We start from the raw sequence: 14,367 nt of genomic DNA, 5'->3' as shown, positions 1-14,367 counted from the left end.
TGTATGCACGCAGGCGGAAGACGACACCGCTCAGGTGGACTTGGAGAGGCACTTGGGCCAAGTGGAGAGGCCGTTCAAGGAGAACGTCACCAGGTAGGAACATGCCTTTCTTTCTGCTTCTTATCTCATCATCTTAGCCATTGTCTGGAGCCAAACATGGCCGTCTAGAATTCCCGATAACGGCTGAGATTTCTGTGACTGGATCATTCTCTCTCTCAGACAAGGCCTGGCCGACTATCTGGAAGGCTATCACAATCAAGTCAACATCTGCCTGCAGAATGAGGTAGCTTATGAAGTTAATTCACATCTTTGAGACTGTACTGAAGACCCTAAGTGTTTCTGTGATAGCGGATGTGTGTGATGGTTGCGGTATAAAATTGCTATCAGGCGTTGAGTAGTGTGTATAGTTCACACATGCTTGCGACAGGCCTATAAATTCCTGGATGACATGCCATTTCTAGAGCACATCTGTTTCAAGAATCACTTGAATTGTTGAGTAACTGAACAGAAATTGTGTGTACACACACACACTAGACAATGACTTTGTTCCACCTCAGAGCACCCAGTATAAGACAGTGGATCGGGTGGTGCAGACAGTGAAGAACCTCTGCTGTGCCCTGGACGAGGTGGAGACGCAGGCCATCACAGAAGCAGTGAGAAGGGTTAAGCGTTCTGTCAACCTCCCCAGGACACGCTCGCCAGAGGTGGGTCCAATGATGTATAACCATCATATCAATATATAAAGGTACAGTACCAGTCAAAAGTTTGGACACACCTACTCATTCCAGGGTTTTTCTTTATTTTTGCTATTTTCTACATTGTAGAATAATAGTGAAGACATCAACACTATGAAATAACACATGGAATCATGCAGTAATCAAAAAAGTGTTAAACAAATCTACATGTATTTTATATTTGAGTTGATTCAAATAGCCACCCTTTGCATTGATTACAGCTTTGCACACTCTTGGCATTCTCTCAACCAGCTTCATGAGTTAGTCACCTGGAATGCATTTCAATTAACAGGTGTGCCTTGTTAAAAGTTAATTTGCGGAATTTCTTTCCTTCTTAATGCATTTGAGCCACTTAGTTGTGTTGTGACAAGGTAGGGGTTGTATACAGAAGATAGCCCTATTTGGTTAAAGACCAAGTCCATATTATGGCAAGAACAGCTCAAATAAGCAAAGAAAAATTACAGTCCACCATTACTTTAAGACATGAAGGTCAGTCAATGTGGAAAATTTCAAGAACTTTGAACCTTTCTTCAAGTGCAGTTGCAAAAAACCATCAAGTACTATGATGAAACTGGCTCTCATGAGGACCGCCACAGGAAAGGAAGACCCAGAGTTACCTCTGCTGCAGAGGATAAGTTCATTAGAGTTACCAGCCTCAGATTGCAGCCCAAATAAATGCTTCACAGAGTTCAAGTAACAAACACATCTCAACATCAACTGTTCAGAGAAGGCTGCGTGAATCAGGCCTTCATGGTTGAATTGCTGCAAAGAAACCACTACTAAAGGACACCAATAAGAAGAAGAGACTTGCTTGGGCCAAGAAACACGAGCAATGGACATTAGACTGGTGGAAATCTGTCCTTTGGTCTGATGAGTCGAAATTTGAGATTTTTGGTTCCAACCTCTGTGTCTTTGTGAGACGCAGAGTAGGTGAACGGATGATCTCCGCATGTGTGGTTCCCACTGTGAAACATGGAGGAGGAGGTGTGATGGTGCTATGCTGGTGAAACTGTCAGTGATTTATTTAGAAAGACACACTTAACCAGCATGGCTACCACAGCATTCTGCAGCGATACGCCATCCCATCTGGTTTGCGTTTAGTGGGACTATCATTTGTTTTTCCACAGGACAATGACCCAACACACCTCCAGGCTGTGTAAGTGCTATTTTACCAATTGAGATGGTTTGGGATGAGTTGGACCGCAGAGTGAAGGAAAAGCAGCCAAGAAGTGCTCAGCATATGTGGGAACTCCTTCAAGACTGTTGGAAAAGCATTCCTCATGAAGCTGGTTGAGAGAATGCCAAAAGTGTGCAAAGCTGTCATCAAGGCAAAGGGTGGCTACATTGAAGAATCTCATAATATAAAATACTTATTTTGTTACTACATGATTCCATATGACATCCATTTGATGTCTTCGCTATTATTCTACCATGTAGAAAATAGCAAAAATAAAGAAAAACCCTGGAATGAGTAGGTGTGTCCAAACTTTTGACTGGTACTGTATGTCTACCTGTCACTTCTACCTGTCTCTCTGTGTCTCTCTGTCTCACTGCAGTGATAGGGCGTAGGATAGTTTAACAGGGGCTGTAATTCTAACAGTTATCATATCTGTGTACTTTTCTATCTCAGGTGGGCTCCAAATCCTCTGCAAACGGTGAGTGCTACAACAACCAGTCACATTTTTCACACACATCAAACGTTTGACTCCGCAATATGACTTTGATCAGTCCATAATTGCACACAGTGGGGCAATTCCTGCTTCCAGAAATCGACAACAAAAACAGTTCAAATCCTTTGAGCTAACGTAACCCTCTGACCCGTCCAGGTCACCTCAGCCCCGTGGAGGAGTGCATGGGCTTCCTGACGGACGCCGTCTACGATCTGGCCAAGCTGTACTTACGCTCCTTCTGCCCCGCCTCCTCCTCTACCCCTTCCCCCGACCCCTCCTCCAACTCCCAGCATGCCGAGGGGGAGTCTGCTGCGGAGGGGCGTGGCAGCATGGAGGCCTCGGGCACCACGGACCATCTGCAGTTCACCCTGTTCGCCATGCACGGCATCCCCGCCGTCTGGGTCAGCAGGTGTGTGTACCCCCAGTCCAATATACCATTTTATGTTTTCTGGATTGCAGTAAGGAAGACACCTGAGACTATAGTTTCCACCTTTTTAAGAATGACTTGGCCTCAGAACTGATACTCTTGTTGTCTTGCTCCTCCGTTGTTTCTCTCCGTGTCTTATTTCCCCCGTCACGATATCCAATTCCACCAAGTCTTTAATCTATTTATGGTGTCTTTCTGTCTGGAATAGACTAGAGCCAACCTTTCCATTCAGTGAGCACAATCCTGCACGACTTGGGGAGTGGCACATGTTGTGACTGTCTCACTCCAGGGTTGTGTTCAATATGGTTCACAACAGAAAGCGTCTTAAAATGTTTTGCAACGGAAAACAACAATGTGCGTTTCTTATTGGACAAGGCTAGGTAGTGCCTCCCTGTTTCAGTCACTTTTTTCCGTTTGGTGCCTAATGAAAAAAAATCCAGGCTTGATGGGAGCGAGGTCCAAAATGCCACTGTAAAACGCCATCCAGGACCCAAGTATTTTTATAGTTGGCAGACGACCGCTTCAAAAAGAGAGGATCTGGTTAATAACAGGCTGTTTCTTTCTCCCCGTCATCCATAGGGCCTCGTCCAAGAGCTATTTTTAGGAGATATGGAAAACATTTTTGAGCACTATACCAAAGGAGGTCCGAAAATATTTATCCCATAACACAAGGCCAGAAGTGCTCCCCTGAAAATGTTTAGTCCCGAACTAACAGCTACTCTGTGTTCCAAAATGATTGCATGGCTGGAATCGTCCCTCGTCATCATGGCTTTGAGTGCTTTGCTCTTTTGTGGCTAGCGTCCTATGACAAACACACATGCAAACGCACACACACACCATCTGTAGGCACGGCGATGCATCATTTCACCAGCGACAGGGGGGGCACGCATACCATGCTGTGTTGAAGCACAAGACTGATGGCATTGAGCAATAAGAAATATTTTAGAATCCCAAATGGTTCACTGCCTGGTATTGTGCTCATAAAACGCAATGTCTTTTATAATGTCAAAGAAATGGAACTGTTTAAATGAGAGGAGCCAACTTAACAAAATCTGCATTTGATAAATGGTTCTGAGAGCTCTGTTACTGGTGTATTAAAGAATGCACTAGTGTGGCTTTATTAGATACAGAGGACGACTGTGTTTGTTATGGACAAGAGTCTATTCTCTCTGTGTAAATAGATGGGATTTGAACTTGCTCATTCATAATTTGTTAATTTCTTCCTCCCTTTTGCAGCTATGAGAAGTACTACCTGATGTGTGCTTTGACTCACAACGGCAGGAACCTGTTCAAGCCCATCCAGTCCAAGAAAGTGGGCACCTACAAGAGCTTCTTCTACCACATCAAATGGGACGAAATGTACGTGACTCCCTACCCTCTAGCCATAGAAATACAATAGCTAGTTATAATAGTGTTTATGTTGAATAAGGTGCCTCTGCCTTTCACGATTGCCTGTTTAGGATCAAAATGTAGACTTCTTCGCTTCTGTCATGCAGGCTCCAACACAACGTACATAGCACGACGATAATACAAACTGATATCCAAGACATGATAACATTAAAGGCGAGGTCTGTAGTTGCCCATAATCAGTGTATCGTTCAGCCTATCACTGGATACAATTACTAGTAGATAGATAGCAGATTCCACTTGCAGACACTTTGATCCAAAGCATCTTGCAGGACAGTGAGGGATACTGTACGTGTTTTGTATGTGACCCTTGCGGAAATTGAATCCTCGTACCAACTGAGTCACAAACAGTATGATGATGATCTAAGAATATACTCACAGGCTAGTGGGAATACAGACTCACAAGCTATGCACATTCATACTTATTCACTATTCTCACTCCAATCCCTTTCCATTTTCCACTCGTATTTTCACTCTGTTCCCTCTTTCCAGGATCAACTTTCCAATGGCGGTGGCCCTGCTTCCATTGGAGTCAATGCTGACTCTCTCCCTCTTTGGGATCCTGAACCAGAACGCCAGCGGCTCCCCAGACTCCAACAAACAGCGCAAGGGACCGGAAGTGCTGGGCAAAGTCTCCCTACCCCTATTTGACTTCCGACGGTGATGCGCGACACATTTTAGTAGTGTGGTTGACTGTGCAATTGCTGTTTGTGTGTTTTTGTTGTGTTGTATGGCATTCGAATGAGTGTATTTCAGTTGATTGTGTTAATAGCTGTCTATTGGGGATTCAGAATATTGGGGTGTTTTGTGTGTGTGTAGCTATGTATGCTAATGCTTATGCGTGTGTTTTTCCAGGGTGCTGGCGAGGGGGACCAAGCTGCTGTGTCTGTGGACCTCTCCTCAGGCTGCCTCTGCTGCAGCCGGGATCCGGAGGAAGAACCTGGCCGAGAGGATCATACTGCAGGTGACTCCACGACTCCACACAGCAATACTGTACCCATAAGAAATTACTAGAGCGGGCTTTGCCGTTCAAGTCAATGTTCTGCGATTTTCTTATGTGTAGTTCCTGTTCAAATGCAAATCTTCCCTCCCTTTTTCAAAGCAATCAGTGATTCAACACAATTGGACAGGTGAAGCCAAGCACCTGTTCAATCATGTTAGATCAGTTTTAACCTCAAGCAAATTGAAGAAAAAGCTTATTTTTTTCTTTTTTTAAGAAGTACTTCAAACAGGACCCAAAGTCTCTCTTACACACTCCCCTATCTCAAACGCACTTCCCATTTTGTGGTGTCCTAATGTGTGTGTACCCATGTCCTAATGTGTGTGTACCCCCCCCAGGTCGACTTCCCCAGCCCAGCGGTGGACGTGCTGTACGTGGGGCCCCAGGAGAGCCCCTGCCCTGACCCCAACACCCTGGAGGAGCTGGACCCTGACCTGCGCCGCCGGGTGGAGAAACTTTGCAGCCGAGCCTCTACCTTCGGGTACGGTGTCTGTTGTCATGATATAATACATGAGTAATGACACAAACTGTTATGAACCTTCCTTCTTAAGGCCCTACATATCACGATCATAATTATGACACAGCAGATGTCATAAACCGTCATGGCAGCTAGTCTCTCACGGTTTATGACATCTGCTATGTCATAATTATGATCGTGATATGTAGGGCCTTAAGAAGGAAGGTTCATAACAGTTTGTGTCATAACTTTGTCACGTCTGTTGTCATAAGCTGATACCAGCTGCCTATGACAACTGTTACGTCACTATTATAATGGTGTTATGTAGGGCCTTATGAAGGCTTTATCCCCAAATGACTCTCCAGTCCTCCCAGACCATAGATGGCTGTTCTCATTCCAGTGTCTGTTCCCCCAGACGTTTAACTGTGGGCATATAAATGCCCACTTAAACCCACCCCAGGCTGCCAGCCAGATTCATTACCCTTTTCCCAGCCTCCACAGAGAGCAATTTCTTCTAAAGCGCTAATCCCTTTTACTTTCTCTGAGCTTTCTCTCATTTACTCCGATTATAACCATATAGTTTTGCCTTCTGTTTTGTTAGGGTGTATTTCCGAGTCCTAAAGGTTATCTCAGAACAAGAGTGTAGTCCATCGATCAGGGGTTTCCAAAACTCGGTCTTGCAACGGAAACAAACACAAGCGCTTCTTACTGGTCAAGTATAGATAGTTCCAACCCATTTGACTTTGCTTCAGACCCTTTTTTTTTGTGGCTAACTGAACATGACCCAGATGGTGATGACCATAAATGACGTATATAATCTGAAGAAAGTGATTTCTAATAGGGTCTTTGTTGTGAGAACCCTGTCAGCGGTAGCAGCGGTCTATGTTCTGACTCATCGTATCACCCCTCTCTCTCCTCCTCCCTCCCAACCCCAGGTTGACGCGGGCTGACCGCCAGCTGCTATGGGACCAGCGGCACCACTGCCGGGCTCACACCCACAGCCTGCCCAAGGTGCTGGCCAGTGCCCCCAGCTGGGACTGGGGCAGCATGGCTGAGATTCACGCCCTCCTCCACAACTGGCCCTCACTCCAACCCGTCTGTGCACTGGAGCTGCTCGACTCTAAGTACGTGTGGTGTACAGACACACACACACACACTCCTTAAGTTTGAGTGTGCAAAGCTAGAGTTTAAGCAGTGGTCAATAGAAACCTGCGGTAGATAAGTCGTATTTGTAAAGTGGGAGGTGTGCGAGTTGACGTTTACGTGAGTATGTAGGTTAAAGGTCACACTCAAGTTTGACCTGCCTGTCTTGGTCCCTGTCCTGCAGGTTTGCTGACACAGAGGTGAGGAGTGTGGCTGTCAGCTGGATCGAATCCAGCAGTGATGACGAGTTGGCCGACTACCTGCCTCAGCTAGTGCAGGTGAACAGTCTGTAGTACACACACACATACACAGGTAAACAATTTGTTAGTGACCCTGAATGCTTTTCTCAGCCACTTATCCTTTTCCGTGTCCTTGTCGCACTCTCAGGCGCTGAAGTTTGAGTGTCACCTGAAGAACGCCCTGGTGATATTCCTGCTGTCCAGAGCACAGGGCAACGTCAACATCACCCTTTACCTGTACTGGTGAGTCTCCACCGGGGCCGAAAATTAACACCGGCCACCAGGCAAATGCGGGTAGATTTTTGGCATTGGCGGGTAAGAATGTGGAATTCACCGGCCTTGTTGGCAGGTGGTCACGCTCGGGGATATACAGTGCGAGCAGCTCATAAAAATAGTAAAGTATGGGCACAAGTACAAGTTGTGATTTATAGCTAAATAAATGCTGCAGTAGCTGTTTTCAAAGTATTTCTGCCGTTTTGTTTCATATCGGGTAATGTACAAAGAAATCTGAATCCTAATGTTATAGCTATCCCACCATGCGAAGCACTGTGAGTGAAGTGCTTAAAAATGTTTTTTTTAGAAGCAATATGCACAGGCATATTAGTTGGTCTAATTTACTCGAAAGGGAGACTTTGTCTTTGTGTTTCTTGGCTATTTACATTATGTTCACAACCTAGGTTGCTTGTCAATGTTTGCGTTTGCTTCCACTGCTTGCAAAAAGTGACTGTAGGCCTCTACTAGTGAGACTCTTACAGAGACATTGACAACTGGAGTGGATGGCCCTGTTACCAAGGTAATCTTAAAAGGACAGCTGAACATTTTTGTATGATATTTTGGTTAAAAGACTCGGGTCACAGAGTATTAAAGTATTACATTAAATCAAACAAATATATCACTTCTTACTAGTAATACATTTCTTGTTTTAGAAGCATGCTAATCCATTATTTTTTATATACCTGTCACAGTGGCTGATAGACTAAAAAGGTTAGTTTTAAGCCCTGGTCTCCACATACTGAGGAAACTAGTGATATAGCATAGTATAAAGCAGGGACCTACTGAGGAAACTAGTGGTATAGTATAAAGCAGGGATCATCAACTAGACCCAATTACTTGGGGGGAGCCGATGGTCAGGGGGCCAGAACATAATTACAAATAATTTGTAGACTGCAAATTGACCGCAAGAAGCCCGAACAGATTTAACATTTGACTACATTTACGTCATTTAGCAGACGCTCTTATCCAGAGCGACTTACAAATTGACTAAAACATAATCATTTCATAACTTGCTTACATTTGTGTACAATCACATATCTATAATGCATGGGAAGACTTTGGAACAGATTTCCAAAATGAAAGTCACTTGGAGCTGTTTTCTTGGTGTTTTTACAGTCTTTTATGTACCAAAAAAATTTAAAATAAATAATTATTCAGAAAACTTGGTAGGGGGGTAAATAAAATCACCATCAGTTGGAGATCTCTGGTATTTGATTTGAATTATTTATTAGTATCCCCATTCGGCGACGGCTAATCTTACTGGGGTCCGACACATAACGAAAAATACATTACAGACAAACTTTACAATTTACATACACTGCCGTTCAAAAGTTAGGGGTCACTTAGAAATGTCCTTGTTTTTGAAAGAAAGACACTGTTTTCCCATTACAATCACATCAAATTGATCAGAAATATAGTGTTAATGTGGTAAATGACTATTGTAGCTGGAAACGGCAGATTTATTAAATGAAATATCTACATAGGCGTACGGAGACCCATTATCAGCAACCATCACTCCTGTGTGCCAATGGCACGTTGTGTTAGCTAATCAGTTTTTTTTTTTAAAGTCTAATTGATCATTAGAAAACCCTTTTGCAATTATGTTAGCACAGCTGAAAACTGTTGTTCTGATTAAAGAAGCAATAAAACTGGTCTTCTTTAGACTAGTTGAGTATCTGGAGCATCAGCATTTGTGGGTTTGATTACAGGCTCAAAATGGCCAGAAACAAATACCTTTTTTCAGAAACTCGTCAATTTATTCTTGCTCTGAGAAATGAAGGCTATTCCATGCGAGAAATTGCCAAGAAACTGAAGATCTCGTACAACGCTGTGTAATACTCCCTTCACAGAACAGCGTAAACTGGCTCTAACCAGAGTAAAAAGAGGAGTAGGAGGCCCCGGTGCACAACTGAGCAAGAGGACAAGTGTCTAGTTTGAGAAACAGACGCCTCACAAGTCCTCAACTGGCAGCTTCATTAAATAGTACCTGCAAAACACCAGTCTCAACGTCAACAGTGAGAGACGACCCTGGGATACTGGCCTTCTAGGTAGAGTTGCAAAGAAAAAGCCATATCTCAGACTGGCCAATAAAAATAAAAGATTAAGATGGGCAAAGGAACACAGACACTGGACAGAGAAACTCTGCTTAGAAGGCCAGCATCCCGGAGTCGCCACTTCAGACTCTAGAGGCATCATTACAGACCCTGGTTCGATTCCAGGCTGTATCACAACCGGCCGTGATGGGGAGTCCCGTAGGGCGGCGCACAATTGGTCCAGCATCATCCAGGTTAGGGTTTGGCCGGGGTAGGCCGCCATTGTAAATAAGAATTTGTTCTTAACTGACTTGCCTAGTTAAATAAAATAAAACCTGATGTCAGTACATACACATGACAAGTAGGTCACATGGGGGAGTGTTATTGTGCTGTGAGGTGTTGCTTTATTTGTTTTTTGAAACCAGGTTTGTTGTTCACTTGCGCTAAAAAGAGGGAAGGGAGTTCCATGCACTCATGGCTCTGTATAATACTGTACGTTTCCTTGAATTTGTTCTGGACCTGGGGACTGTGAAAGAAGTAGTAGTGTGTGTGTGTGTGTGTGTGTGTGTGTGTGTGTGTGTGTGTGTGTGTGTGTGTGTGTGTGTGTGTGTGTGTTTTATAAAGCATAGTATATAGAATAGCATAGTTTGTGCATAGATATACTACGGCCTCTGCTAAGTGGTATAATGTAGACTTTTATGGAACAGGAGGTACCCGAAACTGATTTTTAAATGGGTGTCTAGGCTGGGAAACTTCATCCTTCTACTCCATAAATGCAAGGTCGCTGGTTCCCTCAAGTGCCGCAATAGGTAGTCAGAAATAGGAACTGAGTCTTGTTCATTAGGGCACGGAATGGAAAAAGTTTGAAAGCATTTTGAAAAAGGGTTGTGTTCTTTCGTACAAGTCCGGGTAGTCCCTCCTGGTTTAAGTCCATTTTCTTCCGTTTGGTGCGTAATGAACACGACCCTGGTTGGTCCGATCCCATTATACTCCCTTCACTCTCCCCACCAGGCTACTGAGGGATGCGGTGCAGGACCCAGCGTTTGGCCGGAGGTACGACCAGGTGCTGGGGGCCCTGCTTTGTCTGTGTGGGGCCGGCCTCCGGGCCGAGCTGGACAAACAGACCCGCTTGGTCACTCTGCTGGGGGCGCTGGCTGAGAAGGTCCGGCAGGCCGGGGGCTACGCACGACAGGTGAGAGGGCCAGGAGGCATTCCAACACACACACCGACAGACACACTTTTACGGTCTGCTGTTGTGGAGGCAGGTAGCCTAGTGGTTAGAGCGTTGGACTAGTAACCGAAAGGTTGCGAGATCGAATCCCCGAGCTGACAAGGTAAAAATCTGTCGTTCTGCCCCTGAACAAGACAGTTAGGCCACTGTCCCTAGGCCGTCATTGAAAATAAGAATTTGTTCTTAACTGACTTGCCTAGTTAAATAAAGGCAAAATAATATACAAATAAGATCTTGTATTTAGTTATGGTCCGGGTGTCTTGTTTAACTACTTATGTTATTTACCAATTGTGTTTAAGTGCCCATTTTTTACGTCATAATTTCAACCGTGAAGGCTTGACATTAATTCAACTATTTTTGTGTGTGTGTGTAGGTGGTGCTCCAGGAAGGTCTGGAGAGGGTGCAGTCATTCTTCCAGAGGAACAGCTGCAGACTGCCCCTCAGCCCCAGCCTGGAGGCCAAACAACTCAACATCAAGGTACGTCCGTTGCCCAACAATGGAAACAGTGACCCAAAGCATGACCACCCTGGTCCCAGGTCTGTTTCCTACGGTCATTGTCATACAAGACGGCACAAACTGATCTGTTACCAGCTTAAAGTTTGACCATACACTCAGCAAACGCCCATTTGACCATGGGTTTACTTGTTTGGTCCGTCACTTACTGGAGGCTGACATGTCAACTGATCAGCATCATTTCCTCCATTTCAACAACAAATGGCCATATCACTATGACCCATACTGTAGTTGTCCAAGTGGCTGATCAAGCCGTCATAACCTCCACCATCCAAATGCTAACTGGCACTTAATCTACAGGTCACTTCAGTTACTTCCTAGTTACCCCCCACCACTTCTTGTAAGAGGCCATTGACTAGAATACAAGATCTAGGCCTGTACATCTACTGTAAGTGTGTTAGAATGCAGGCATGCTCTTCCCTGTCCTCGACGGCTCCCCTTTTCCTTTCTGACTGAGCGTTGTGCTCCGTCCGCATACCCCCGCCATGTTTCTCACAGCTGGGCAAGTGTGTGTGGGTGTGTGGCTGCGTGTGTGCGTTTTGTTTATGAGATGATCTGTATGTGTTGTTAGTGTGTGTTGTGCTCACCGGTGTATCTGACCCCAATCTCGTACCAGACATTTCAAGGCGATGCCCCCTCACTGAATAAAATCCTCCCCCCCTTTGTCTTCCAAAAGCAGGCCAGTGCTCCCATGGCCAAGGCAGGCTTGTATAACTAACCACAGGCACTCTCTCCTCTCTCTCCCCTTTCTATTCTCTCTTTCTCTGTTTCTTTTCTCTTTTCTCTTTCTCTCTCTCTCTCTTCTCTTTCTCTCTCCTCTTCTCTCTCCTTTCTTTCTCTTTTCTCTCTTCTCTTCTCTCCTTCTCTTCTCTCTCCCTCTCTTTCTTCTCCTCTTTTCTCTTTTTTCTCTCTTTCTCTTCTCTTTCCTCTTTTCTTTTCTCTTCTCTCTCTTTTTTTCTTTTTTTTTTTTTTTCTCTCTTTTTTTTTTTCCTCCCCTCTTTTTTTTTTCTTTTTTTTTTTCTCCTCTCTTTTTTTTCCTTTTTTCTTTTTTTTTCCTTCTCCTCTCCCTTTTTTCCTTTTTTCTCTTTCTCTCTCCTCTTTCTCTTCTCTCTCTATTCTCTCTCTCTCTTCTCTTTCTTCTCTCTTTCTCTTCTCTTTCTATTCTCTCTTTCTCTTCTCTCTCTATTCTCTTTCTCTTCTCTCTCTCTCTCTTTCTCTTCTCTTTCTTTCTTTCTCTCTCTTTCTTTCTTTCTCTTTCTCTCTCTCTTTCTGTTTCTCTTTCTCTCTCCTTCTTTTTCTCTCTTTCTCTCTCTTTCTCTCTCTCCTTTTCGCTCTCTCTCTCGCTCCCTCTCTCTGTGTCTGTGTACAGTCGTGCTCCTTCTTCAACTCCAATGCGGTGCCCCTGAAGCTGGCCCTGGTGAACGCTGACCCTCTGGGAGAGGAGATCAATGTCATGTTCAAGGTGGGAGGCTGGGCTGGGAGTGCAGTTTGGCCTTTTAAATCATAATAAATAAGAGGGGGAGACCTGATCCTAGACCAGCACTCCTAGACAGATTAGACTACTAGATCATTTTTCTGTGACGCCAGACTCAATGAAATACGCACTTCCAAGTTCCATGAACAAGCAATTTATCAGAGGTGTAATACTTAGCAGTTCTTGACATGTCACTGGAAATACCTCGACACATTTTCGAGCCGTTCTCTGCATGAATTAATGGCCAGTTAGCCATTGCTTTGGGAGTGTTTGAAGCATGGAGGAATGCAGAAATACATTCTAAAGAGTAACCTTGGTTTTGATTTACTGCTTTAAGTGTCATTTTTTTCCAACATAGAAAAGAGATCAGTTACTACACTCGTTTGCGTCTTGTCTTTAGTTTCGTGGTTAAAACAGCACCACCTGGTGGCATGACAATAACACAACATAGGGCTTTGTCAATAGAATGTGTAGGGAAGTCTTTGCTTGACCAGACATTGACACACAGATGGAAAGAAACTCTGAATGTGTCTGCCTTCCTGCCTGCGTGTGTGCCTTCCTGCCTGCGTGTGTGTACATGTGTGTTAGGTGGGAGAGGACCTGCGGCAGGACATGCTGGCTCTGCAGATGATCCGGATTATGGACCGCATCTGGCTTCAGGAGGGACTGGACCTGCGCATAGTCAACTTCAAATGCATCTCCACTGGCAAAGACAAAGGCACAAATACACACTAGAATTCACAACACACACATCCGGTTTACTAATTGTAATTCAATGCGTACTCATGCCGTGTCTGTAGTTGTGACAGAGTGTGTGTGTGTGTGTGTTGCCAGGTATGGTGGAGCTGGTGCCGTCCTCAGACACCCTGAGGAAGATCCAGGTGGAGTACGGCGTGACGGGCTCCTTCAAGGACAAGCCCCTGGCAGAGTGGCTCCGCAAGTACAACCCTGCTGAGGATGAGTACGAGAAGGTAACTGTCTGACCCCTAAACTTGACCCTTTAATCTTTGAACCCAGACTCCGACAGAGGATGAGGTTGAGAAGATGAACAAGTGGCGATAATATGATCTGTTTATTTCTTGTCTGCCTGCAATGTGCATGTTACACACAGATTTTTCCTTGATCACTGCACTAATTGGCTGAAAAGTCCAGTATGCAGATCTCTAGTGAGGATTCAGCCTATTAGAGGGAGAACCAAATACTGTAGGACTTTTTACACTGCGCTGAATCGAGCCAAGTCAAACTGAGCTGTACTGAGCCGGCCCAGTTACACATCCACCAGAGTTGCTGGAACCTTGCCAGCGCAGTCTGGTTTGGGTCGGCACGATAGTGTGAAAAATGGTATGTGTGTCTCACTCCTCTCTGCCCCTCGAGGCGTCGGAGAACTTCATCTACTCGTGTGCGGGCTGCTGCGTGGCCACCTACGTGCTGGGTATCTGCGACCGCCACAACGACAACATCATGCTGCGCTCCACCGGCCACATGTTCCATATCGACTTCGGCAAGTTCCTGGGCCACGCCCAGATGTTCGGCAGCTTCAAAAGGTAAGCGCTGTGGCCTGGGGTGGTCTCGCAGTCTAAACATCTGCCTCCAATGCTAGCATGGGTTCAAATCTGACCCACTGCTCTTCCAGCACACTCTCTCCCCTACCTTTTAACTGTTTCTCACTGACCTATTCCCTCTTTAGTAAAAGTCAAATGTTTCCTCGGTACTAGGAGTAAAGCTTTATTGACCTGTAACGAGAAAATGTAAATATACCATTTGT

The 14,367-nt window shown here is 44.9% G+C and overlaps 1 protein-coding gene across 1 annotated transcript in view; it reads left to right on the top strand.

Annotated features, from left to right (window-relative positions):
* Positions 1-14,367, top strand: part of LOC115197088 (phosphatidylinositol 4-phosphate 3-kinase C2 domain-containing subunit alpha) — a 49,586-nt gene that overhangs the window by 29,487 nt on the left and 5,732 nt on the right. Inside the window, exons 7-24 of the mRNA XM_029758272.1 lie at positions 14-93; positions 220-283; positions 558-704; positions 2,365-2,389; positions 2,561-2,813; positions 4,068-4,190; positions 4,731-4,898; positions 5,094-5,202; positions 5,577-5,719; positions 6,631-6,819; positions 7,023-7,116; positions 7,226-7,320; positions 10,395-10,575; positions 10,988-11,092; positions 12,498-12,590; positions 13,191-13,320; positions 13,437-13,573; positions 13,977-14,146. Coding sequence (XP_029614132.1) covers positions 14-93; positions 220-283; positions 558-704; positions 2,365-2,389; positions 2,561-2,813; positions 4,068-4,190; positions 4,731-4,898; positions 5,094-5,202; positions 5,577-5,719; positions 6,631-6,819; positions 7,023-7,116; positions 7,226-7,320; positions 10,395-10,575; positions 10,988-11,092; positions 12,498-12,590; positions 13,191-13,320; positions 13,437-13,573; positions 13,977-14,146 — 2,306 coding nt within the window. The remainder of the gene's footprint in view (positions 1-13; positions 94-219; positions 284-557; positions 705-2,364; positions 2,390-2,560; positions 2,814-4,067; positions 4,191-4,730; positions 4,899-5,093; positions 5,203-5,576; positions 5,720-6,630; positions 6,820-7,022; positions 7,117-7,225; positions 7,321-10,394; positions 10,576-10,987; positions 11,093-12,497; positions 12,591-13,190; positions 13,321-13,436; positions 13,574-13,976; positions 14,147-14,367) is intronic.

The sequence above is a fragment of the Salmo trutta genome, chromosome 7 (assembly GCF_901001165.1).
Source record: "Salmo trutta chromosome 7, fSalTru1.1, whole genome shotgun sequence".
NCBI lineage: Eukaryota > Metazoa > Chordata > Actinopteri > Salmoniformes > Salmonidae > Salmo > Salmo trutta.
The sequence above is the reverse complement of the archived record's forward strand: the minus strand, read 5'-3'. Positions and strand labels throughout refer to the sequence as shown.